The sequence below is a fragment of the Diplotaxodon limnothrissa genome, linkage group LG10 (assembly GCF_057381915.1).
Source record: "Diplotaxodon limnothrissa isolate DT_005_m linkage group LG10, D_limnothrissa_male_GT1.1, whole genome shotgun sequence".
Lineage (NCBI taxonomy): Eukaryota > Metazoa > Chordata > Actinopteri > Cichliformes > Cichlidae > Diplotaxodon > Diplotaxodon limnothrissa.
The window spans coordinates 5,253,885-5,280,876 of NC_140605.1; the positions used below are offsets into that span (position 1 = coordinate 5,253,885).

At 41.5% G+C, this 26,992-nt stretch overlaps 1 protein-coding gene across 1 annotated transcript in view; it reads left to right on the forward strand.

The window, feature by feature from the left end:
- The window catches only part of robo3 (roundabout, axon guidance receptor, homolog 3 (Drosophila)), a 166,322-nt gene that overhangs the window by 84,644 nt on the left and 54,686 nt on the right, over positions 1 to 26,992 (forward strand). The window contains exon 2 of the mRNA XM_085363356.1: positions 5,390 to 5,716. Coding sequence (XP_085219482.1) covers positions 5,390 to 5,716 — 327 coding nt within the window. The remainder of the gene's footprint in view (positions 1 to 5,389; positions 5,717 to 26,992) is intronic.

Below are 26,992 nucleotides of genomic sequence, written 5' to 3' on the forward strand. Positions count from 1 at the left end.
CTTTGAGAAAGTTATCCTTATTTTCTGCTCACATTTTCAAAACAGACTTGCTACTTTGTGTTTAGCACATTTGAGGAGAGTTAATATTCTACATCATTGTCCACCTTCCAGTCCAATTCAAATCCAATTTTTAAGGAACAATAACACATAAAAGAGAATCCTATAGACGTAGGAGGTTTAAGAAATCATTTACTGTACATTTACTTGCATATCATTTACTGTACCCACTCATCAACAATCCAGAGATGTTCTGGTTGTGGTGCTTCAGTATAGCTAGTGCTACAGAAGAGAAGCGAACGTAAAGGGAGTAACATTTTTAAGTGGCAGGCAAATTCAAATGCAACAGGTTTCCTAAAATTTCAAAATACATAATCGCATATATGTTAACATACTGACATGTAAAAAAAATTAGATCTGATTTATTTATTTCCATTTATTTTACTTTTAATTTTTATGGTAAAGATGTCCAACTATCTGCTCTTTGAATTACTGTGATGTAGTAACAATGCAGATAGACAGCACACATGTAGCACATTTGTAGTTGATTAAACCTGAAAAAGAAAAACTCCACTAGGTTTACCAGAAGCCGCGATTGATCACAGCCCTGCCAGCATTATCACTATAGGCTAATGAGTTTGTAGATGCAGTGAGGGTGGGGTGTTGGTGGGGGGTTCCCCTCATAGATGAGAGATTACAGTTCATGCATCAGAAACAGTTCAATTAAAGACATTTTTCAGACATAGTTTTGAGAGATATTTGCAGAAAGTGAAGTAAAGATAACAATAATTGGAAATATTAGAAAGTCTGGTTGGTCTAGATTAGTGTCAGCTGATACAGATGTAGGATCAACACTGACCTGAACGTTTGGTGAGTTAAAAACTTGATCTGAATCTTTTAGACACTCAAATCATTTGTCAAGTGTAGTTATTTACAAGTCACAACAAGTGAATTAATAACATACTGTACTTAGTTGCTTTGCCCTCTGGGGAACAGACTGCATTATCAACCCTTCTAACGTGCTTATAAGGTGTTTCTCTTGTCTCTTCTTTATGTGCTGAGGCTAGTATATCAGCAAATAGCTGATATCTTATATATTGCCCCCACTAATGTATTGGTTGGGCTCAATCTGCAATTCTCAGTCTGCCAGAAATGTTACTACTGATGAACTGTTGCCCATACCTGTTTTTGGAGAGGATGACATTAAGGAGCCTGAGATTTTGCACTTAGATTATATCCACATGTTAATTTGTTGACTTTTCCTTGGTTACTCCCAAGAATTTACCCTTTGTCTAAATTTACCCTTCATTCAGCAGTGTAACAAAACAACACTGCACAGCCTTTATCCTTACATTGTACAGCGTTACATAATTCATTATTGCCAATAGTCCTGTTCTTTAGCCGTGATGAGAATGTCTTGAAGTTTCTCCTGTAGATGGGATGTGGTGACTGCAAAGCTGCAGAAAGTTTCATATTGCATTTCTTGTATTTCTTTGTCCAGTTTTTTAATTAGGAAATAAAAACAATTTTCGCAACAGGATCTAAACAGGAACTCTCACACAGTATCTGTTTTTGATTTGATAATTTAGACAGTATTGCATCTTTTCTTCACTCTTTGTTAACCAGACTGCAGTTCTCACAGGATAGACTCCTAGAGCATCCCTGTGGCTTTATTATCTCACATGTATCATTGAGAGTTGCTGCCATCCTGCTGTATTACACGATGGACGGGAGCTAATAGGTCCTTAGAGGGCCCAGACGTTCCTATTAGAAAGTCTTCTCAAGACAAGCAGTCAGACTGTCGAGACTCCAAACTGTCCATTTAACCTGATTGGAGTTCATCTTTTCCAGCCTTGCCCTTATCCGTTACATACCGTACGTCTACGCTCACTTTGAGCTCAGTAGCTGAGCAGTGCTACTTGCCTTAGAAATTCAAATATCCTTGTATGCATAGCAGTATAGTCATTTTCTGTTATGTTGATCTGTAACCATTTTGCCTTTCTGTAACATCATATCTATGTCAGAATCAATGTGGGTATTGTATACGCTGAGAAAATGACATTTTCCCATAATACTTGTTGAAGATTTCTCAGGTGCAGTGACAGTTTGCTGTCATCCTTTCAGTGGAGCTGTAGTTTTCTGTGTGACATGCCACATATTCCTACAGTGGGAGAAAGTTCATTTCTCCAAGCTTGCTTTGCTGTGGATAGCAGGCGTATTATCTGTCAAGAGTTGGTCTTCAGTGGTTGCAACTTGGACGTTCTCTTGATAATATTTAGCTCAGTCGCACATGATGGTCTCGTCCTACTTAAAAGCCTTTGCTTTACATTTCCACATGACTTGTTCCAACCAGCTTTTACTGTAAAATTTATGAGTCAGCTCTTAAAGGCTGTGCCCTGCTGAGTTCTCACAACAGACACCCCCCTTCCTCTCTTCCAGATATCCCCGATCAGACAGGCTCAGCTCAGCCACGATGCTACTACCTTAAAGCTATTAGATGAACAGTCTACAGCTCAGAGGCCTTGAGGGAGGTCAGAGAGCACTTAACCAAATGACAACTGTTTTCTGTTAGCATTCGACAGAAGAGCAACCTTTTAACAATATTACTTTATTTGATTCATTTTTAGAAATCCTTCACATCAAAAGTTTTCTCTGGTAGTGCTGCAGCGTAGAATTCCATTTGGGTTTTCAAAGAAAACGACAGCGCTGATTCTAAATTTGATCAGTGCAAGTTCAGGCTTATATTTTCCGTCACAAGGTGCTTTTTTGGGAATCGTTTGTATAAATTAAACTATCATGAATTCTTGAATTAAATTACAACCACTTTCAGCCCCAGTTCAAAGTCATCAAAAAACGAAAACTGTAAAAACATTTTAGTCAACTGAAATGTGAAGAAAGTGGTAATGTTTGATACAAGATAACAAATAACAGTGTTTTAAATGTAATTTTAGGTGTATCCTTATCTTGTGTCGTGCTTTCAGTGCATGCTTTCCAGCTTCTATTTGATTCTAACTAAAAGCAACTTCAAAGCTTTTGCACATTTTCCTCCTATCCTGAGCTTCCTATCTCTTTGAATGTAATTTCATCGAGAGCAAGACTGTCATATGGTACTCTATATCCCATCGGCAGGAAGCACTTAAGTGGAGTTTTTAATCCCCCAAAACCTTCTTGAGGATTTGTCGCTTTGAAGGCGAGAATTTTGACTGCTTTTCTTATCAGACGTTATCAGGAAAGTCTTAACCTTTGAACTTCCTTTTATCCATGCACCTGTGGGATGAACTATTGTAGCTGTCTTTCTTTTCTGTCACCCTGCAGCATACAGTCTACAACTTTCCTATGCTGCAGGCACGTTTTAAGCTATCTCTCAATATTAGAGGATAAGCACAGGGAGCTGATCACCTCCTAGGTTAAAGATTTGTCCAAATGCAACAGTGTCACTATCTGCTCACTTGTAGCTCTGTCTTCTTTTTGTTTTCAGTCTTCTTTACATGCAAATTTACACAAGCTTTCATGATTGAAAGCAATTTAGACAAAACCTATTTAAGTCTTATTTGAACAATCATGGCTTCAGTGGTGTGGAATAAAACTACAGTCTGGAGCTCAGCTGCAGCGCTCCTAAAAAATAAACAGCAATTCATGTTTTCTGTTTTCCTGTTAAATGCACAGCGCTCAGGCTAATCTCCTGCTGTGAATGTTCTAAAAAGACAACACTGCTCAACATTAGGATATTGCTAAGCATTGCAGCACTCTTATAATTTACAAAACAGCATGGCTTGGTAGTATAGTGGTGAGGCAAGACAAATCAGAAATACACTCATGAATCCCACAAGCGTCTGAAAAACACAGACGATGATGCACCTCCTCTTCTCTTGCTTTTGTTTGCTCTCCAGGGTGATGTTTCACTTGTGCCTCGTGGTTTTTGAGTTTATGTTATTGCTTTTCTAACGTTACAGCACAACCCTCATGCTATCATTTGCAACTCTGATTCTAAAAAAAAAATAAAATCAGGCATCGTCTAAAATGTAAAAAACAAAAAACACAGAATGTAATGATTTGGATTAAATTCAAACACAAAAACACGTCAAATGTTTAAACAGAGAAAAACAGTGTGACTTTGAATTTGATAGGAACAGCATCCACACTTGAACAACAGTCTGTGAAAGTCTGGGGACTGAGAAGACCAGCTGCTGGAATGTTGTCCTGTTCTTGTCTGTTATCAGATCACATCATGATGTGCTAAATGTTTTCAACTGGTGAGAGGTCTGGACTGCAGGCAGGGCATTTCAGCACGATGCCATGGTGTTGTAATAGACACAGTATGCGGTATAGATGGGTGCATATGTTGATCCTAAACTTCCATAAACCTTTCAGCATTTATTGTGCTTTTAAAGTGTCTCGGTTTACATATTTGACGTGTTTTCTATGTTTCATTGTGAAAAAAATATGGATTTACTAGTTGTCCCAACTTTTTCTGGAGCGAGGTTGATTATTGGGCGAAGGAGAGCAACATTTGGAGGTGGTAGAAGAACCTGGGGGAGTTACCCTACTTTAATCTCTCTCTGCTTCTGTCTTTCAATCCAATTTTCAGAAGAGAAAGAGAACACTTGCAGAGCTCTGAACAAGAATTCAATACATTTGGACAGATTAGCACAAACCTGAACCCCAAACACCTGTCGAGACAATTCAGCAAAGCATTCTTTGAAAGTAAAGTACAGAGCTGATTATACGTGTTCAGTATCTTAGTATGTGCACAGTTCAGTCAGCCTACTTTCTCATCGGCTTGAGATCAGAGTGGTTCCTGCGCATTTACTGCCTTCATGCTTCTCATCCACGGCTCGAGGATTTGCTTTTAGTTTTATAGATGCTGAATTTAGAGCATGTAATTTCACACGTCCTCTCGAGTTATACTTGAAATGTAACATTATGTGCTCATTTCACACAGTCGTGTTGTTGGTGATAAAATGACGAGTTCAGCTGCAGTCCAGCTCAAGAGGTTTGGAAATAGGCGAGCTGAGTGTGTTTTTACAAGTTTTGCCGCCCACTTGCCTTTTGTGTGTAGTGGCCAATATATAAAAAGGAAAAAAAAGGCTGAGGACTTTTAGGCTCGTTAGGTGCGATTCTTTCCACTGGTATGCTTTTGTAACCATGTTCTTCACATCCATAGTCTGTGAGCAATGTAGTTTTACGGTATTCCCATCGTACAAACTTTGGCTTATACTCAGTTCAGTGCCTTAAAATGAGGTTTTTGTATAATTTGGCATTAATGACTAAGCAGATGCTGTGTTCCTCATGACGTGATATGTCAAATGACATTGGCTGTATCACAATAAAACATACACCACAAATGTAGTCTTTAACTCGTCTCTCCTCTGTGGTGTCTTTTTCCCACCAGGATCCCGACCCAGATTAGAGGATGCCGCCCCTCGGATTGTAGAGCACCCCTCTGATTTAATTGTGTCCAAGGGGGAGCCAGCTACCCTCAACTGTAAGGCTGAGGGGCGTCCGACCCCGATGGTGGAATGGTACAAAGACGGAGAGCGGGTCGAGACTGATCGAGAGGACCCTCGGTCCCACAGGATGCTATTACCCAGCGGCTCCCTCTTCTTTCTGCGAATTGTACATGGAAGGCGAAGCAAACCTGATGAGGGTGTGTATGTGTGTGTGGCACGCAACTACTTGGGTGAAGCAGTCAGTCGCAATGCATCGCTGGAAGTGGCAAGTAAGTGTCTTTGATGTTTTTGCTATAAGGCTCAGTTGTGGAGCTTGTGTGAGTGTGTGTGTGTTTTAGCGTGGGTTCACAGCAACCGTGATCTCAGTGTTTTATGCTTGTATTATAAATTAAAAAGCCTATAGCACGAGAAAAAGGATGGTTCCTTATGAGCAGCACTGGGCGATGGTGGGGAGGACAAACTCGGCATTAACAGACAAAACCAGGCTCAGGGAGAGGCAACCATCTGTTGTGATCTGTTGGCTGGGAGGTGAGGGAAGACAGAAAAAAAGAGTGCCTCATGAGAAGTCACCCAGCTGCCTGAGCCTATAGCATCACAGGTTCCAGCCCTTTAAAGTCTAACTTAAAAGTAGGGAATGCCCTCTCTCTCTTGAATCCAAACTGGGAGCTGGTTCCACAGCAGAGGGGCTTTGCTGGTTCGGCAAAATACTAAGCAGCAGAGGCAACAAGAAACAAAAGAATATGGTGTATATTGAGAAAAGCAGTCCACATAACAAGTGTCAAATATCATGTAATTTCAGTAATGAACTAAATCACAGATAAAACTCAACGAAAAATAATATTAGCTGCGTTTTAAAAGCAGAGGTGTGCCGAGTAAACTTCAAAACACTCTGCTCTCTTATCATCGCTTTCACTTGGCTGAGTTAACTTAAGACACCACCCCTGACCTTGGTGTCAGATCTCCTGGCAGCTTTACCCGGAGCCCACCCCGCCACAAATGGCCCACTCACCCTTCTCTCCAGCCTCCACTGCCCAGGCCTCTGTGACCAGGCCTGTTAATGTAGATAGATGACAGCTAGCTCCGACAACAGAGATAACAGTTGTCGCCACTGGACAGGAAAGCTGAAAAACTGTCTCGCAGGGAGGGGACCAAAGGCCACTGTTAGTTGGCAGCTTCTCACTAGCAGATGTTCGATCCTTAAAATACAACATTCTCCTGTCAGATGGGTTTCCAACAAACACCTCTTGATTTTTTTCCCCATAACCATGCTTCCTGTTAGCAGTGAGATTGGGCAGAGCCAATTAAATCTTTGCTGCTAGAGTCTCTTATTTCCTTTAGTTTTAGAAAATCATTATAAAGTAAAAGTTTATTTTGACAGCGCCAGCAGGTAATTTCAAGAAATCCTGTCAGTTTATAATACAAACATAGTTGGGGACTAGTTAATTGCTCTCTCTGTGTAGACATATAATATGACTTGTCAGATGACATCTATAATGAGCAGAATCATTGTTGTGACAGTGATAGCCAGGCTCTACTCTGATATCTTTCTTAATCTGCTCATTTAGACAAACCTGCCTCCAGCAGCTGTTGCAGATTCACATTTCCTCTAATCCCCCTCACTCAGGCTTCTCCTAGTATCGACCTCCCTTTAAAACTATAACCATCTCTTGTTGCACTAACGGAAAGCAGCTGAATATGGTCAAACAAACCCTGATCCCCACTAAAAACTAGCAAAGCCCTAGCTTCTTGTGCAACACTTTGCAGCCAGGTCTCATATTTTCTTGAAATGCTCTCCCCACAAAGTTAATAATAAGACTGAATTCCCCCCGTTCACCTCAACAGAAGAACGGCCCATGAATCATTCTACATCCTCCATAAGCAGCTGGGATCTGCAGAGTGTGTCCGTCACCCCGACTAAAGCGTTCCTCAAGTAGCGTGAAGAATTACCTTTCACTTTGGTCTCGCTCTGTTTCAGTATCAACATCAGCTGCGGGGTGTTTTTTGAAGTGTAAGCTGTATGTGGAAACCTGGACAGGTAGAGTAGGTGGAGGTGTTGTGAATCACTTTTCACTTTTCAAAAAGTGGAAAGGAATGAATCAGCGACAGAGGCCTTACATTTCTCGCTCCACATGAATAATCCCCAGTGTTTTCCTCAACTCTTTCTTCGTGCTGTGCTAGTTTTAAGCTCTTCTTAAGACATGCAAAGATGCTCCTCCTGCTTTTCTTCATTCATCACATTAGCATAGCGCTTAACCAAATGTTTTTATGTTTTCCAGCACCCTTACCATATATCTGACAGCTGTTAAAGGTTACCAGAGAGTTTCATCTTCTTTGTAGGCCCACATCAACAAAATCTAACACTCAGTCTCTGTGAGGTGGTGGAGGGTCACAAGGGTTTATCTATAACACCAGTGTGATTTCAGCCTGCAGTGCCACTAGCTGATCAGTCCTGTTTCTGTATATCCAGCTTCCTCCATTAATACTGTGGTGTCATGAGGTGACATTGTGCACAGCTGCCTGCAGACACACACATGTACATGGACATAACTTGGCACACAGCGGTTGCTTTCACAGATTAGCATCCCTAATCCATGTTGGTAGAGGGAAAACCGATGTATTTTTACTTGTGTCTTCATGCCAGCACACAGACACACTTTTGGAGTATCGCCCCCAGAGAGAGAGACAGAGACGGAGGTTGTATAGAACAAACAGTTGCCAAAGCCAAAGCCAGGCCAGTGCCAGCTCCTTCCAGGCCCCTCTGCACAGCACCAATGGGGCCTGAGATGAGGCCAGAGGCACATAAGCCTGCCTGGAGCTGCCTGGGGGGCTCAGCATGGCACCAAAAAGGCGCAAGATGGCACTTGGTGGCATGGTGTCACTTTGCTCCCCAGCCGGTGACTTGGAAGCACTGAGGGCAAACTGAGAGAGAGCTGCATTGTGTATTGGTGTGTATATTTGGTACTGAGGTGAAAGCCAACACAGCGGGAAGGGTGGAAGGTTCAGGAGGTTTAACCCCTCACGGACCATCTGCTGTAAGCTGAGAAGCAGGCAGGGTGATGACAGCCAGTGTGCTGCAGTATGGATAAACTGGCAGAATTTCCCAGCGCTATAGACTATTAAAAAAACTGCTTGGTTAGGTTTAGGGGGGGGAAAGCCTTTGGGTTAAAATAAACCCAATTACAATATAAAGTACAAGGCAAAAAAAATCACCACATATGTCTTATTAGTGAAGTTGTGTGAATACAAAGAGTAGTATTCCAAATAAAAAGATATCTATGTGTGCCTTAGAAAAAATTTTATGGGTCAGCATCACTCCAAGGTTTTGGAATGGAATTTTACAAATGATGATGAGAGCTAAAATTAGGAAGTTTTAGTTGAATTTATGAACCCTTAATAAACATAGTTATTCAGAAGAAGTTAAATAACTTTCTTCCTTTCTTTTCTTTTCACAAGTTTTTTGCAGGTACAATTGTGTTTAATCATTTTTTCACAGCAGTAAACAGACCATTGTTCTTTTGCAAGCATTTATTCCATGCTAATTACACACTCAATACCTCATTAAGGATGGTTCTACTTAGTTGCCGACTTAGTTTGCATTTATTAATGACACATTTGATGAATGGATGCTGGATCCAAGAACTGTTAGTCTTTTGAAGTATCAGCAGATGTAGCTAAACCTCACAGGTGATGTTGCTAGCAGCTGAAAGTAATTCTACATTTAAAAAAATATTTTGCATCAGATGATGTGTTGCTACATAATACATTTGAGAGCTTTTAAAAAAATGCTGGAACAAAAGGGAGTAGTCATACCAACAGAATTACTGCACAATTTCTTTCACTTTGTGCTGTTTGTGTAGCTGTTATTTAGCAGTAGTCCCAGCCTGTGTGTAGCACTGCCCTGCTTTAAGAGCACATCCTCCATCTCTAGTATATCCGCCCAAATTGTGTTTTTCACCCCAATCCTATCCGATTTTGCAAGCTAAAAAGGATCCTTCGATTCTGAAAATGTGCCATACAAACTTGTATGGCACGTCTGTTGGAAGCTAGTCAGCACAATAGTCCTAACGGGCCAGAGACCCCTGGGCGGAGATTTGACATTCAGAGTGACTTGCCCGAGCTCTTGGCGGCTTTTTACTTTGAGTGCTTTACAACTCTGACATTTTTATTATGCCTGCTACTCTGCCTGGCTTTATTGCTCATGAATATTCACACCAACCGGCAAGGGGAAATGGCGCTTTTTCCAACGTGCTTGGGGCGGAGTCAAAGGAACTTCAAATAAAGCTGACTGTAGTAAACTCTGAGACTTTTATTGCCCCCCAAACCAACTCACACCCTTTGATCTAAGGTCATTTTGAGGTTAACCTTCACAGATGCAGCTGTCTTGAGAATTTTAGGGAGTGAACAGGTGGAGACATGATAAAATTGTCTTCCTCGTTCTTTTTTGTGAATTTCATGTGTGTGTGTGTGTAAACATGTGTAAGTCTTTGTACCTATAGTCCAGGCCAACTTTCTCACCCTGTGTAATCCTCTACAGTAGTGTCAGTGTGGGAGAAACAGCTGAACTGCACTGTTACCAGCTGGATGCTGCTTTCCTTTTCCAGCTCTCTCTCTCTCTCTCTCTCACACACACACGCACACAGAAAAACCGCAGTGTGTGTGTACACACACCTGTCATACTGGCTTTGATCACTGTGACCCCTGTGCAGAAAAATGGATTTCAAGGTTTATGAATCTGGAAATGAGAAAGGGTTTTGGTGGGTTTAGGGAAGTTAGGAGTGCAGGACAGAAAAGTGGTGTGGCTTTCTTAAAAGAGCATTCACTCTCCACGCTGCCTGTGCCGTCCTAGAACTGATCTGTATCTCTGCTGGTAACCCCGGTGGTTTGAAGCCATATGGGACGTGATAGGAGTTCTGTTGAGGCTGTGTCACAAACAGTGTAGTACAGCCGTGCTGATCCGTGGATTTATGCACTCTGTATATGTATGGCTAAGTGGCCATTGACCCGCACTCATACCGCAGCCAGGCAAGTGTAAACAGAGGCTGAGGTCAGTGCTGTTAACACCAGAATGAAAATGGACATTTAAATAAAGCTGCTGTTGTTGCTGAATCACATTTTAGTGTGCTTTCCACTTAAAGAAGGTATAAAAACATAACATAACAACATAATCTTCAAGTGATTAAAGATGAAACAAGGCTGGTGGAAGCTAGCATAATTTGGAAACCTACTGACTATCAGCTGATGACTCAGTATCTTTGAGTAACAGCCAATGTTTCAGGCCTTCCAGTATATCAGCAGATGTCTGGGCCAAGATCTCCTGTTCCATTGGACATCTGTTTGCAGTCCAACTATAAATGCTGACAAAAAAGTCACTTTCTTGTCACATAATAGTCAATGATTTCTGAAATTGTATCTTATCCCCCATTCAGCTCTCGTCATTTTCTTGCCACATCGACCAAAGAATACTCAAATGCCTGTGTGTGGAGGCTGCATTACTAATAGACTTAAGCTTCTTTTACACTGTTAATAACCTTTCAGATTTTTCAGTTAGCCTTTTAAAGCTGTTACTCTATTTGAATCAGCTGATGTTATCATATCATTATGTCTTAGATGTCTTTCAAAGAGAGGTTATTGACATGTGCTGATATCTAAAATTGAGCTGGAAATCTTCAGCAGTTAAATAAGTGTGATGCTTGTAACTTCTCCATAATTGGTTGCTCATAGCATTAGTAAGCAGTCCTCTCATTAGCAAAGAATTTGCTTGCTGAGTCTCACATTCAGACCTCCCAGCATTTTTGCTTGCATCCACAGCAGCATGGTAATGTTCTCCACCAGCTGCCTGATATGAAAAATATGATTTTCAGTGGATGAGTCTCCATGAGGACTTCAGGGTCAATATCCTTTACTATACCTACATACTTACCATGGAAAGGTTTGTGTTTGTTTTTATTCACCGCACTAACAGAGTGACACTACCATCACCACTCCTACTAAACTCTGCAGCAGCAGAACTCTCAGTTGCTCAGAGATAACAGACCCATCCTCTTTGTGTTTGCGTGTGTGTGTGTATTTGTGTGACCTCAGAGGTGTATTCATGCTTCACTAATGGGATTGTAGGTCTCGGCCTTGCGGAGCACAGAGCTGGTGGTTATTCTGATCTTAGAAAGGGGGGATCAGATGGCCGGAGTGAAGCCGTCAGCTTAACCCCCTCTGTATGATCCCACCGTCTGCTGGTCGTTGAGCTAGACCCACTAGCCAAACACTTCTCTAGAGGATAACCATGAATTAATTAGACCATTGAGTGTGTGTGCGCGTGTGTGTTCCGAGAGACAAAAGCCAAAGGGTGAGGGGTTAGACTGGGGGTTGGGGGGCATTGACAACAGGTGATGTAGCCTCCTCCCCCTCTTCAACAACAGTGTAACACAGAGGCCATGGGGGATGCAGACAACAATAAAGGTCCCGTGCTCCAACTGTTGTGTCCAATCACGCCCCATTGTGTTTCTGCGCTACTGATCGTAGGCACTGCACTGCCTTATACACAAGGTCCTCTGCTAAATCACAGTGCTAGTTGGTAGCATGAATATGTTGCATTTGTTCTTTAAGATATTCAAGATGAACTAAAATTAACCATTTGAGCCATCAGCACAACTGAAGGGTTGTTTTCTCTGTCTGTGAAGACCTAGCTTTGAAGGTTCAACTGACTAAACATGGCACCCACTCACTACATGCACCCATGTGTTGGTGTTGTTCCTGCATCATCATAGTGATGTTACCCAAATTAATTTTAGTCATGTTGGTTTGCTAGTGATAGTTTAAAAATGCATTAGCTAACTTCTTGGCTAATGCTAACTGAATGCTCCGACAACGTAACTGTTCAGTTGCACTGTTGATCCTTTATAAACATTATTATGATGGTCTAGGAACAACATCAGATTGTGCCTGTTACACATATCCAAGAAAATTTACTGCCTAGAGTGCATGTGTGCATTATTTTATGTTATCAACAGTCACACAAAGAACCAGAAGAAGAAATCACCAATGTGGAACTGAAACTAGATAATGTTTGCCATTTTTGCCTGAAAAATGTGAAAAATGTTAGGGCCAATGGACAACAATTTTGCTTTGTTGTAGGGCTGCCAAAGTAAATAGGCTTCTAGGAGTTTGGCTAACAGGGAGGAAACCAAACATCACAGTGAACAATTTGGAATGAACACATGTACTTTTGCACCCCTAGTCTGCATATATGTATTAGTCATGTGATTTGGTTAAGAATATAATTCATTGTTGGCAGTCTTACAGGATGCATAATGACCTCCTGTTTGAGCTCATTGAGGCCAACAATAGCCCTCTGGCAGAATTACACAAGGGGTGTGTGGTGTGAATGTATTGCTCCAGGGCACAGAATAGAAAGAAAAGCAAATCTGGAAGTTGGTAGCTTAGTAGACACAAAGATTGAAAGGGTGATAAAGCACCAATCATTTACTCGGTTTCAGGTTACATGCTAAATGTATTCCTGTAATTATTGTTTGTATGTAGTTGAAAGGCCATTGTTTTGCATTGCCTGATATTGCTCTGCACAGGGCAGAAGTAGAGCTAGGGTAAACCTACCCAGACTGCTCTGCTCTTTTGAGCCTGAGCCCCCTGCAGCAGCACTCCTACTGCACCAATGGAGAAGCCTCATTGAAATTAATAAAGATTATGTGTTTTTTAATGTGCTGCTAATGTCGGTCTGAGTGTCTGTAGGGGGAATCATGATAAAACACAGCTAGAGAGAAAGCAGAACAACAACTATAATGACAGCAATAATGAGATGCAACCATGGAATACCCGGCAAGGCAAAAAACAAGACAAATACAAGAATCATGGAAAGTGGCAGTTTGGTAAGAGCTACGGAGGGGATAGCGTAAAATAAATCCATCAATTCATCAGAAACAACATGACGCAGTGCACATCCTGGAGAGTTCCAGGCATCTTTCATGACATACAGTGAGCACGAGAGGCAAACGCAATCAATGCTTGCTTTGAAAGAAATCAATCAAATGCAATCAGAGTATTATAACAGAGCAGATAAAAAGAGCGTTTGTTAAAGCAACAGAGGCACAAGTATCCAAGTAGACATTAAGCCTCAAAATAGAGCAGTTTGCAGGACTCTTTGCTGTAACTGAACCAAGAGCTATTGGGAATGTCATTATATTATTAAACAACAGATTGTTGTCGTTTATGAGCACATCTTAATTAAAGGAAAGGTCAGTGGAGAGTATTAGCAGAAAACGGCTGTCAGAACTGAAGATTTAGTTTTGGTTGACTTTATTTAGTCGCTGGACAATGCAGTCCAGTCAGTATGTTCCATCCTATCCTGGTGACTGAAAACCCTAAAATCATTAGATCATAGATCCCAGTAGATGGGAATCTCATTTCAATTGGTGTATAGTCCATCTTAAGTAGTCTTAAGAGTCATCCTTGTTATTTGTCAGTCAATTCAGCAATCATTAGTCATCTCGCTCTAGTAGTTGGACAGCTTCTCATTACTGCTCCCCTCGAGCTAAATTTAGGTTAAATATGGTAAAGTATATATATGATGATTCTAATGATTTCTTAGCAGAAAATATCTTTCTGTCCCAAATCACTACTGTTAAATGTTAAATTATCATTGCTCCCTGTCTCCATATAAATAAGGAGTTTATGTTCTTCACTTGTATCCTAAGGACTGCTGTGGTCTTATTAAGACCAATCTCTCAATTCTTTCGCAATTCAATCATGTTTTACTGTATAAATAGTTCACCTTACGTGCATTAATTTAATAACGTGGTTAGCCTACTCAACGTAAATTACACACGGACAACATTAAGCGACTCACCCAGAGAAGAACGGCTGCTGTTGCCATCATCATCCGTCATCATTTCTGCTACACTGGCAGGGCTAGGGGCCAGGACTCTCCTCTTCGGGTTCTTGGGTGATGTTGCGTCTGATAACAGGCACCACACCCGCAGTAGATGTGCTCGGTGTGAGCTCTTGCAGCAAGCTATCAAATACGGTGCATTTCTCGGCTTTAAAAAAACCCGTTGCCAGGTGTTTCATCAGATTCGAGGTGTTACCTCCTCTGCACAGTATCAGCTTAAAGCACTTGTTGCAGGCTGCTGAGTTTGCATCTTTTGCTGTGAAGTACAGCCAGACTTTGACCGCTTTGCCTTGGGCATTTTTAATCTGTAGCTCTGCTCTAAAAGAACGTACGTACCTGGGCCCGCCTACTATCCTTGGAAAGGTAAAATGATTGGCTAGAATTCAAAGTGTATGACATCTCAGGAAAAAAAAAAAAAGCACCGAAATAAAGCAACGAAATGTGCGCTGCTTTTCGGTCTGGTTACTACCGTTTATGTCAGGTACCGGTACCCATCCATACTCTTGACACATACTCTATGGTGCTGACGAGGAGCACTCAGGTATTTGGCTGTTGTCAAAGTGGCTTTGGTCTTTACTCCTACCCATTTGTCACAATTTAGTTCATTTTGGAAAGTTTCCGTAGTTTGATATATGCCATTGTGAGATATGTGAGGTGTGTTATTCTGATCCTGCATGGTCACAGTCCTTACTGGTTTACATCTTCATTTAGCCACAAAAGTTTTCCTTTTTTTATTATTCAATGCCAGAATAATACAGATCAGCAGTTCTTTGTGGTAAAAGAGGCATTTCAGGGGGACTTAAGCATATTTGACCTATGTGCAAATGGTAGCTATGAGGGCAAACGGCTGTGGAGAATGCTTATTGATTTCTACTGGTGTGTATTTGCACAAGATTCATTTCTCCTTAGGATGCATTTGTGTTAGAAAAGGTCAGTGAACAGGGGCTTTAGTCATTCAAGCAGAGCTAAAGGGATTTCTGCTCCAAGATCCATCTGTTTTTGGAGTTTGTTGACAGGGCGGAAAATTAAAACTGTTGCTCTTCCCTCCCTCAGTCCTACCACAGCCACCCCTTCCCTGTTAGTGCAGGGTTATGATCAGGCATGGCATACAAACAGGCTAAAAAGTGTGCTGGGCACATGGCAGGATGCAAGTTTGGACCATCTGCTCCAGCTATGTGAACACATTTGAGTGTTTTCAATAGGGAGAGCTGCTGCATCAGTTGGGCAACAGCCATAAGTTGTTTAAGTGGACAGAGAGAGCTGACAAGGGGTTAGTTGACACAGACACCGGCTTGTCTCCAACAGAAAGATGCTTATGTTGCATGTGTCAATGACTGGTTTGCACCTCTCTGCTTTTGACTGTGTGGCAGGAAAGGCGACCTAACAGTGAAAGAACATGAACGCATAAAAGAGACGGGGCTGTGTGTGTACCTGTGTGTCCAGTCAACACTGCTGAGACAACTGTTGTGATTCGGCTTCTCTAGATTTTGCTTTGGTTTTTGTCAGTGTATTTCCAAGTAAACATTAAGTGAATAATTTAAAGGGATTTTTAAGCAGATGCCAAAACTTTACAAAAAAAAGAAAAGAAAAGAGTGGTTTTCCCTTTTCAGTGACTGCAGGGTTTATGCAAGTTTTATGTTAAGGTTAGGTGCTATTGTTGGTCTGACCATAGTCTAAATTCTTCTCATAAAGTTTCACTTGAATTGCCTTATTGTTAGAGCTGAATTCAGCTCTAACAATAAGGCTCATTGCCACCATCCCACGCAGTAGTCAATAATTAATAGTGTTGTGTAGGGGCATCCATTGTTCATAGTTGACTGTGCACCCCAATTCACTTAAGGTCGAGTTAAAGAGTGTTTATGGTTTTCCAGATGGATGAACTACAGTAGCCTTGATTGGACCTGAGGGTCAGTTCAGGGCATCTTGGGTTATGGGTTGATGGGGGAGCTTCAGTTGCTTTACAATGGGCGTCTCAATAGCTCTCAGGGACCCTTTTATTCTGCTGCTCTAGGTTAACGTTATGTGCCTAGAGCAGCAGGATGCTAGATTAAAGTAATCCTCTTTTCAAGGCCAGACAATTGTTTTATTAGCTGACCACACACAGGAGGTACAACCACCTCTGTATTGTCATGGGGGACCCTCTGGGAACCGTTTCGGGTGGTATTGGTGGCGGGTGGGCAGATGGAGAGAGGAGGATTGTCATTTCCGTTCTCCTTAGCAATGATATGCATACATTACCAATGCGCCAATTCTCCTTGGTTAAGCTTTTGTATGCTTTCTGAATGTAAGTGTTTGGGTAGAGGAGATTAAACGATTCGGCGATCAATGAACACACATTCCTGCACCATACCTTGGTATGTGGAACATTTTAAACGGAATAATTTCATTCATTAAATTGTAACATGACACATATACGTCTTATAAGTGGTATACAAACATTTACTTACCAAGTCTCATATTTGTCGACATATTCATTGAATTGCACATCATATCACATTAAGTGCATATTTGCATATCCTCCTCTCCTTTCTCTTGCTTTTTGTAACTTGTGGTCCAAATGTTTTTTCCTTGAATTGTTTTTCCCATCTTGTTTTTGCCAAACAACTCTCATCAAAATGCTGTTTCATCTCCTCTTTTGCTTGCTTGCTAAAGTCATGGCACATTTCCAACTGAAGCAGAAAATGGCCTTTAAACCCTCTCCAAGATGTGTGTGTATGTTTGTGCTGGGAGATTGTTCTTGCAAGCTTTTTTTCCCCCCACAACCCTGTCAGATCACGTGTGAGCTACATCGCCTGACCATTTTATTCCACTCAAGCTGAATTAAATATTGACAAATAGTTTGACTATTTCACAAATAGCTGTGGTAATTTGAGGAGACATCTCATCATCATGTCCATGAGAGGAGCATTCTTTTTTGGGGGGGAACAAACCATTGTGTGGCTTCAGGATTCAACTTCATATGCTCCCCAGACGATGTATACCAGTTTCAAGTTAACAAAAAGTCCTTTACTATCAATCCAAGATAATCAACTGCCTTCTTTTTTTTATCATCAAACATACACTTTTGGAAACCATGAGCCACTAAATCAGTACACAACTTCATTTAGTTGATAGATCTGATATAGACTGAACATTGAACAGCCATTCACCTTGACCATACCCCGTCTAGAGGGCACAATCTAGCACTGTATATCATAAATTCCTGTAAGGACAATATGGCAGTGTAGAAATAAATCTTAACTAAAGCTTTTTGATAATGTGATTGTATTGATCCACACCAGGAAATTGTTTTTTTCTTACTTCTAGCTGCAGATGAAAGGTCAGAAGTCAGGGACAGCTGGCTTCTCTGTTTAAAGAATACCTCTGTTGGTCCGTGCTATGGCTTCCTATTACTTTCATGAGCCAGGGAGCCACCGGTGTTAGTTTAATTCCTAAAGCATTAAAGTGTCAGCACATAGTTTGGTCTGCACGCTGCCCAGGTCTGGGTAGTCATGTGCATCCCACCAGGAATTGCTCTGAAACACGAAGATGGAAATAAAAAGGCACAGAGACTCGTGTGCTCTCTTTCACACATACACAGACACACATGGCATGACATGCCAGTGGAGTTTTGCAGTGGATTAACCTCAAGGTTGCTGGGTGGGTGAGCACAGCCAGAGATTCAGCATGCTCAGAATTGGGATGAGAACCTTCTGCTGAACCACACATAGGTGAACACGCCCCATTCTCTGATGTTGGAAGGATTTGCACTTAAATGAGAATATGTTTGTGTGTCATAGTTTACAGTAAACTGGCTTCATTTGTGTGTGTTTGCACAAACTTGGGAGATTTTTATTAGTCTTTTGTTAGTGGGAGGGGCCGGGCTAGGGTTGGGCAGGAGAGCTGTAGGGCTTCTTCAGTGTGAGAAGATTTTGCCTGCCAAGTAGTATTTTAATATGCCCCCCCACTTGACTTGAAATATGGCTATTTCAATCAAATGGACCTAGCATTGCCTCAGGCTTGTTCAGCTCTGAGTGGGTTCATGAGTGTGCGTCCAAGTGTAAGGGGGAAGAAAGGGAGGGATAGCAAAGATCCAGCAAGAGACATGCAGGGTTTGCCAAGGCCTTTGATATCATATAAGCATGATATATATTGAGTCTTGGTGCTCCAGAATAACGTGCACCACAGTGTTTGTGGGGTTTTCTTTTAAATGACCATTAATCTGCTTAACATTGGCTAGATCTGACTATCACCTGGCAAATCCAGCCTTTGTTTATACAAATTATATTTACGTCCTACCATCTCCAGGATTATTTATTATTTTATTTTTATTATTTTTATTACAAAGATTATTTTGATTATTTTTTCAGTTGAATTGAATTTGTTGAATTTATAGAGTGCCACTTAATGATATTCACGAAAGAGATTCTTTATATTCTAAAATAAACACCACATTAGAGAAAGAAACCCAAAAATGAGAGAATCCTTTATCAGAATCAGAATACTTTATTAATCCCTAGGGGAAATTATTTTTTGTTACAGTGCTCCATTATAAACAAACATTAACAAAGACAGACAATACACTAACTAAGAATAGCACAATATATACAGGCATATATATATACACATAAAAGTCACTTATTAGTAAATAGCTGAAAAAGAATGAGTAATAAGTTGGTGACAGTGGGAAAGAAGAACTCCTTTTTTTTTGCCTGTCCCATTTGGTTCTTTAGCCATCAGAATTGTTGTCTGAAGACCAACAAGGATACCCAATGGATTTACTTTGCCAAATGGATCATCGTGGCATTGCCGTATTGGTCCATTTGATCGACCTTTGTTTTTATTATTTATTATATTTTATTTTCAGATGTTACAGACGGGACAGACATGAGTGAGGGATAGGAAAGGGAGAAAGAAAGAGGAAGGAAAAGAAAAACAGAAGGGAAGAGGGACAGTGAGAAAGGGGGTGAGAAAAAAAATTCTCCTGGATCACCTGTTGAGAGAAGAAGAATAGAAAACAAGCAAAAAAAACCCCAAAGCAACATACTAAACACAACACCATCGCATTAATCTAGCTAAGTGTAAACAGCAGTAAATACTAAATATTCAATATTGTTGTGCAGCACGCAGGACAGACAGCGCACAATGTACTTTGAAGTAGCAGCCAAGAAAGGTGTAATTTAAGTCTACGAGCAGTGAACACCCGTGTGCATACCTGTGTGGATCAGCTCGCTTGTATTCAAATGGTTTCCACATGTAATGGTCTGCAAGAGGATGTAGCGAGCCATAGCCCCGTCCCCCAGGGCATGAAGCAGGCATGGAGGAGATCCAGGCCCCAGACATCCAGAGGCCTCAGAGTGCGAGAGCCCAAGGAGGACCACCGGAGGGGCATCCGTGCCACCCTCATGGGAAGGGCTGAGGATCCCCAGACGAGGCGTCACCCAGTAGCCACCGAGCAGAAGCTAGAGGGGGCTGCACCGGCGTGCCCGCCGGCTCTGCCGGCAGCCAGCTGTGCCAGAGTGAACCGAGCCGCAGGCCCAGAGGCCGGAGGCCCGAGGGCCCCCCGCACCCCGGAGGAGGCCTGACCGAGCAACAGGCGCCAGGCCCCGCCATGTAGCCACCGGGAGTGAGCCGGTACATACCTGAGTGCCCAGCCCCGGACACCAAGAGCCACCAATGCACCGACCCCTGAGGGCATCAGTCACCGGCAGGGAGTGTGGTGAGGGGAGATAGGCCTTGGAGGGCCTGGGAGTTCCCAGAGAGGTGGAGTCTAAGACCCGACCTGACATATAGACACAGACAAACAGGCACACACAGTAGAGCTGGGCGATATATCGAGTTTTTAAAAAATATCGATATATTTTTATACGAGATATAAGATGTGACAATATCCTTTATATCGATATAGTCTATGTTACGTTATAATTATACTTGTGGAGCCGCAAGTTTGCCTCTCTTTCGTCCACTTTCGTCTTTACGCAACATTACTCGGCCTCGCCTCTCCTTCACTGAACACAACTCCCCCTCCTCCCCCATCGCTTCACCTGCAGGAAGCGACAAGATGGACACGGCAAATCTCCGTTAACGAGTTACTGCGCATCGCCCCGTGTGTGGGGCTGGACGGCGTCAACGTGTTAGCTAGCTAACCACGCTAACGAGCTAACCACACTAACGCCATGCAGCCCAGAGGTGCTGCACGGACTAAAATCCTTTCATTTTCTCAAAAGTTGACAGCGCGCCTTATGTATGAATTCTGGTTGTGCTTGATGGCCGCGAACCGATTTTATGTGGAACACGGTGCTCAGCAATCTGTCAAAAAATGTTTTAGTACGACTTTAGTAAGCTACGGAGCTGCACCGCTTGATGGATTGTCGGAGCATTACGGCTGAGCCTCGCGGAGTGATACGTACTGTGCTTCAACGTAATATTACCCTACTGTGTATAAGGACCATAAATGGCACCTGTTAAGAGACGTGGTTGCGAAGCGGATTTCAAACTCCAGGCTGTCAGTCACGCAGTACAAGTTGGGAACAGAGCAGCTGTGAAATCTGTCTTTGTTATTGTGCTCAGCGTCTTTTAGTTTACATTTTGACTGCACAATTGTGAGCTTTTTGTTATGCACAAAAATAACATTGTTTTCTTTTATTTATGGAGCATTATTATTTAATAAATGCTCATAATGTATTTTTGAGTAAATTTTATGTACATCTGCTCTATGTTAATAAAAGTGCCTGTGTGACATCTGGGACACAGCTTTGACTAAGAACTCTCTTTTTGTTCTTACTTTATGGCTTTAAAAAAATATATCGAGATATATATCTTATATCGCCATCCAGCTAAAAAATATCGAGATATGAATTTTGGGTCATATCGCCCAGCCCTAACACACAGACACAAACATGCATTCCCACCCTCATGCACACATATACAAACACTCAGCACTCACCCAACGTAAGAAGAACTCCTTTTTAAGAGGTTAAGTCTGCCATCAGAACCAGAACCATTTAATATGTACTGATGGCATTTGATTCAAATGATATTCATGGTAGTTTTTAGTTTCTCCCACTCTGGAAACAGGGCTGGGTATCGATTCCGACTCACAAGGTCCTGATTCGATGTGATTCAATTTGATTAGACTTTGACTCAGATAATCAGAGATATTATAATTAAGATAATTTATCATTACATATCTATATTTTTATATCTATGTATAAAAAGAAAACTGACACTTGTGTCAAAGTAATATAGCATGTGTATATATATATATATATATATATATTATATATATATATATATATATATATATATATATATATATATATATATATATTATACATATATACTAGAGCTGGGCGATATGAGATTTTTTCATATCACGATATGTTTTTTTCATTTCAGGTGATAACGATATATATCACGATATAAGCCAAATAACTATATTTGTAAGATTTAAATGTGCCGTTGCTCACAAGTAAAATGTGAAATAATCAGCAGCTTGTTTTTATTTAAATATTTATTTCCCATAATAAGTTCAACAGGGTAGATGTACTTAAGGAACATGAGACTTTTTCAGATAAATAAAGGCAAATATTGCAAACTACACAAAAGGCAGCCGCTAAAGCGTTTAAGTTTCAAAATAGAACAAACGAAACAGACTAAATTGTCAATTCCACTTAGAAACAAAATATTAATTCTAAAAATAAATCTTAGTTTGTTTTACAGAAGAACAGACAAAACTGACTAACTTTTGTCAATATCAAATAAACTGAGAACTAAAAGGAAATTCTCAATCTCTCCTTGTTGTATAGCTTAGCTTTTCAAACAGTTTTAACAGTTACTTTAGTCTGACAAAAGCCGAATGACGAATTAGCGCTTCCAGTCAGAGACTGAGGCTACGTCCACACGTACACGGGTATTTTTGAAAACGGAGATTTTCCGTTTTCGTTTTAAAAAATAATCCCGTCCACACATAAAGGCAGAAATGAAGGAAAACGCTGCTATGAACATGCCAAAGCAGCAGGTGGCGCTAGATTCCTAACCGTGCAGAAATGTTGGCCAATCAGAAGTCTAGAAGCCTCGGTGGGAAAAAGTAAACAAAGCTGGGGCATAGAAGCAGAACCGAGTCGTAAGTGTGGACGGACAGTAACTGTGTGTATATGTAAGCATTTAACCTTCCTGCCTTCTTGGGACCTTTTTGTGCCACTGCTATGTGTTAAATGGCTGCCATTTCCACTGTGTTCAGTGGAATATAACCAAACTTGCCACAGGATAGTTTTTACCTGTCAATGTTAATATTCCAGTGTGAATTCCTTAAATCAGCCTAAAATGGCTGAGCAGCAGAAATCCCCACACCCATCACCCTGGGGACCATTTTCTGCCCATTGACTTCCATTATAAACGCTATTTTTCAACCCCAAATTATCATCATATGATTTTATTTTTTCTTCTTTTCTTGGATGTCAATGAAGACTCAGGGCCTTGAAGTTTTAATTTTTAAATTGCAAAAAAAATGCAAAAAAAATAATGGCAGGTCAAAATGTATGTTGGTGCCAATCTTTGGTCCATCTAAAGGCCTACTTATAATGACAATCACATATTACTTCAACTGGTTTTTTGTGGAAATATTTAGTTTCGTTTTTTGGTTTTTGGGGCTTATAACACAGGGCGCTCATGTAATAACACTGGGATTTGAAGGGTTAAAACAACGAAAATATAATTAAAACTTTACATGAATATTTCAGGGAGAAGTAGTTTTACAAGGTTGGCTAATTTAAAGTGGAATAAAATATGGATATATGGTCTTTTTATGGCGTGGCTGAGAATGGTCCCTAGGGTGATGGGTGTGAGTTTTTTAAAGGATGGCAGGAGGGTTAAACACTGCAGAGAGTAGAATTAACAGTAACAGTATTGTAGAAATTCCTTTCACCGAAACAATAACGTGGCGCACAGTGTGACGCATGCACCAGTTTATTGTATTTCCAGACTTGCTTTCGGCACAATTTACAGTGCACGCTACTCTGTTTTTTGTCAGACTTGAAATAGCCGAAATACCTTCACACTACGGAACTTCTTTGGCTCTTCCGTTCGACAATCTCTCCGGCATTGGAACCATCATCTGTTTTCTCTTCGGTCACGCTCGGTTGATTTTTCTAGTCGGCACACTCATTTCCTCCATTACGCGCTGGCTCCATTACCCACTGGCTGCTTCCCAAACAAACACACGTGCGGCTTGGCACTTGTGCTGTACGTAACAAGTCACGCGACGTGACGCTGCGGCTGTGATTGGTTCGGCTCTGCGCTACTTAATTTGGATTGGCTGACCTTTTTTTTTTTTTTTTTTTAAGAGGACAAGAGCGACGAGGTCTATCGCGATAGCTTAATTTCTCTATCGAGTAAAAGTTATATCGCGATACATATCGTTATCGTTCTATCGCCCAGCTCTAATATATACACTCAACAAAAATATAAACGCAACACCTTTGTTACTGCTCCCATTCCCCATGGGATGGACGTAGAGACCTAAAATTCATTCCAGATACACAATATAACCATCCCTCCCAAACAGTGGTCACAAATCAGTCCAAATGTGTGGTAGTGGGCACATCTGCCATATTGAGATAATCCATCCCACCTCACAGGTGTGCCACATCAGGATGCTGATCTGACATCATGAGTAGTGCACAGGTGTACCTCAGACTGCCCACAACAAAAGGCCTTTCTAGCGGCCTCTTCATGGTTCCCATTTGCCTGCGGGATCCCCAGGTACTTGTAACTGTCCTCTATGTCTGCAATGTTGCCTTCTGTTGTTCAATCCTCTCAGTTCTGACTACCTTCCCTCTCTTTGTTACCATTCAACTACACTTCTCCAGTCCGAACGACATTCCAATGTCATTGCTGTATAGTCTGGTAGTGTGGATCAGTGAATCGATGTCTCGTTCACTCTTGGCATACAGCTTGATGTCATCCATGTACAGGAGGTGGCTGACAACTGCTCCGTTCCGTAGCCAGTATCCGTAGCCAGTCTTGTTAATGATCTCACTGAGGGGGTTCAGGCCTATGCAGAACAGCAGTGGGGACAGAGCATCTCCTTGGTAGATCCCGCACTTGATGGTGACTTGTGCTATGGGCTTGGAGTTGGCCTCTAGTGTTGTACACACACACACACACACACACACACACACACACACATATATATATATATATATATATATATATATATATATATATATATATATATATATATATATATATATAATAGAGGCTGGGGTCTATCACACCAGGCAAGACCCCAGGTGCAGGCTGTGTAAAGATGCCCCAGAGACAATCCAGCACATAACAGCAGGGTGCAAGATGCTAGCAGGCAAGGCATACATGGAACGCCATAACCAAGTGGCCGGCATAGTGTACAGGAACATCTGTGCCGAGTATAACCTGGAAGTCCCGAGGTCAAAATGGGAGATGCCCCCAAGGGTGGTGGAGAATGACCGAGCTAAGATCCTGTGGGACTTCCAGATACAGACGGACAAAATGGTGGTGGCTAACCAACCGGACATAGTGGTGGTAGACAAACAGAAGAAGACGGCCGTAGTGATCGATGTAGCGGTTCCGAATGACAGCAATATCAGGAAGAAGGAACACGAGAAGCTGGAGAAATACCAAGGGCTCAGAGAAGAGCTCGAGAGGATGTGGAGGGTGAAGGTAACGGTGGTCCCCGTGGTAATCGGAGCACTAGGTGCGGTGACTCCCAAGCTAGGCGAGTGGCTCCAGCAGATCCCGGGAACAACATCGGAGATCTCTGTCCAGAAGAGCGCAGTCCTGGGAACAGCTAAGATACTGCGCAGGACCCTCAAGCTCCCAGGCCTCTGGTAGAGGACCCGAGCTTGAAGGATAAACCGCCCGCAGGGGCGTGCTGGGTGTTTTTTATATATATATATGTGTGTGTGTGTGTGTGTGTGTGTGTGTGTGTGTGTGTGTGTGTGTATATATACCATGACTCAACATATGAACATTACCTGATGCTGCTGAAGTGAAGCTGAGCAAATGTTTGGCATAATTGTCAGATTGGCATAATTTTAAAAAGTTTACATTTCTTCGGTAGTAAACAACAGAAATGAGGCTTTCTTGTCTGAGGTCATTTTTGAAAAAACAAACAAACAAACAAACAAACATATAAAGCATGAACCACATCAAGTAAGGTACATGTCACGATGCAACTCCGAACTAACGTTGTGCTTCCAAGTTGGTCTGATCTTCCAACAACACACACACACACTCACACACACACTAGCGTCCCTCTAGTCTGTGTGAGATAATGAGCGCCTTTTGTGTCGTCTCGCTGATGCATGTGGGGCGAGACGATGTGGCCTCACAGTCATATTGACTCTAGACTTCACCGCTGTCAAGCATTACCTCTTAACCACTACTACCCAGTACTTGCTGCTCCTCATCCATCCTTACACTATCACCTTTTAAACACGTCTGGGTTTGATAAGACACTGAGACCACTGACATTGCTGGGCATTTAGGCTACAATAAAAGCCATGAAACATCGCACCTTGAAATGTAAAGCGCTTTGGGGTCCATAGGGACTAATTATTAGTCCTTTATTTATCCAGGTAAAAAATCTCATTGAGATTAAAAATCTCATTTTCAAGAGAGACCTGGCATCATGGCAACAAAAGTCAAAATACACATACCACATAAGTATATAACATTTAAAACAAATACAATATCCCATACCAACATGTGTAAAATATACAATAACAGATCAAATTAAGAGTACATTAAAAACAATCACACTGAGTAAAAGAGTTATTCTCTCATTCCTTTAAGACAGACTTAAACTCTCCCAAGGTAACCAATTCTGATAATTTCAGTTCCTTCTGCAGATTATTCCAGGAAGCAGGGGCAGCGTATTTAAAAGCCTTTTCCCCCAAAGTAAAGCGCTATACAAATACAGGCCATTTACCATTTGACAGATAACTATATCTGTTTTCCCCCTGCCCCAAACAGGGGAGGGGCACTCTTGATTTCTCACATTTTAGCGCTTATTTCAATTTTGGGTGGTAATTTATATTAAGTGACTGTGATAGTATATATTAAAGCATCGTAAACAGAATCAGAGCATGACATGAATATTGAATCCAATGTAATTTTCTTGGGCTTGCTTCATGATTGTGTTGTAAGAGGAGGTTTATCTATGTTAATAACAGGCTTATAATCTGCTTGTAATGCATCATGGGGACTTGTGGATGTCATTTCAGTGTTGTCTGAGCACAGTGGCTAATAATTGGTTTTCCAGGGGTTTGCTGTGAGACATGCTAGGGCTTTCGTCTAATGTTAATTTGGACTGCAGAGATTTTTCTGTCAGCTTCTGTCCAGGATTGGTAGCCACTTCAGTGCTCTATCAAATTTATTATTTGAGTTGCTTTCTTTTCAATGCATGACCCTTTTAATCACAGTGAGAAAAAAGTGACTTAGTTCTCAGGCTTTAGGACCTAATTTTTTTCATCTAAACAAGGAAATAATTTTTCGTGCTCTTATCAGTATATCTAGTGAGAGCAGCCATTAGGTTTAGTGGTTGCATGGAGAGAGTCTTGTTAAGGTTGGGTGGGTGGGGGTGGGCCAGCTGCTGTGGCTGTTAAATGGACTCAGCAGTAGCACTCGTGCT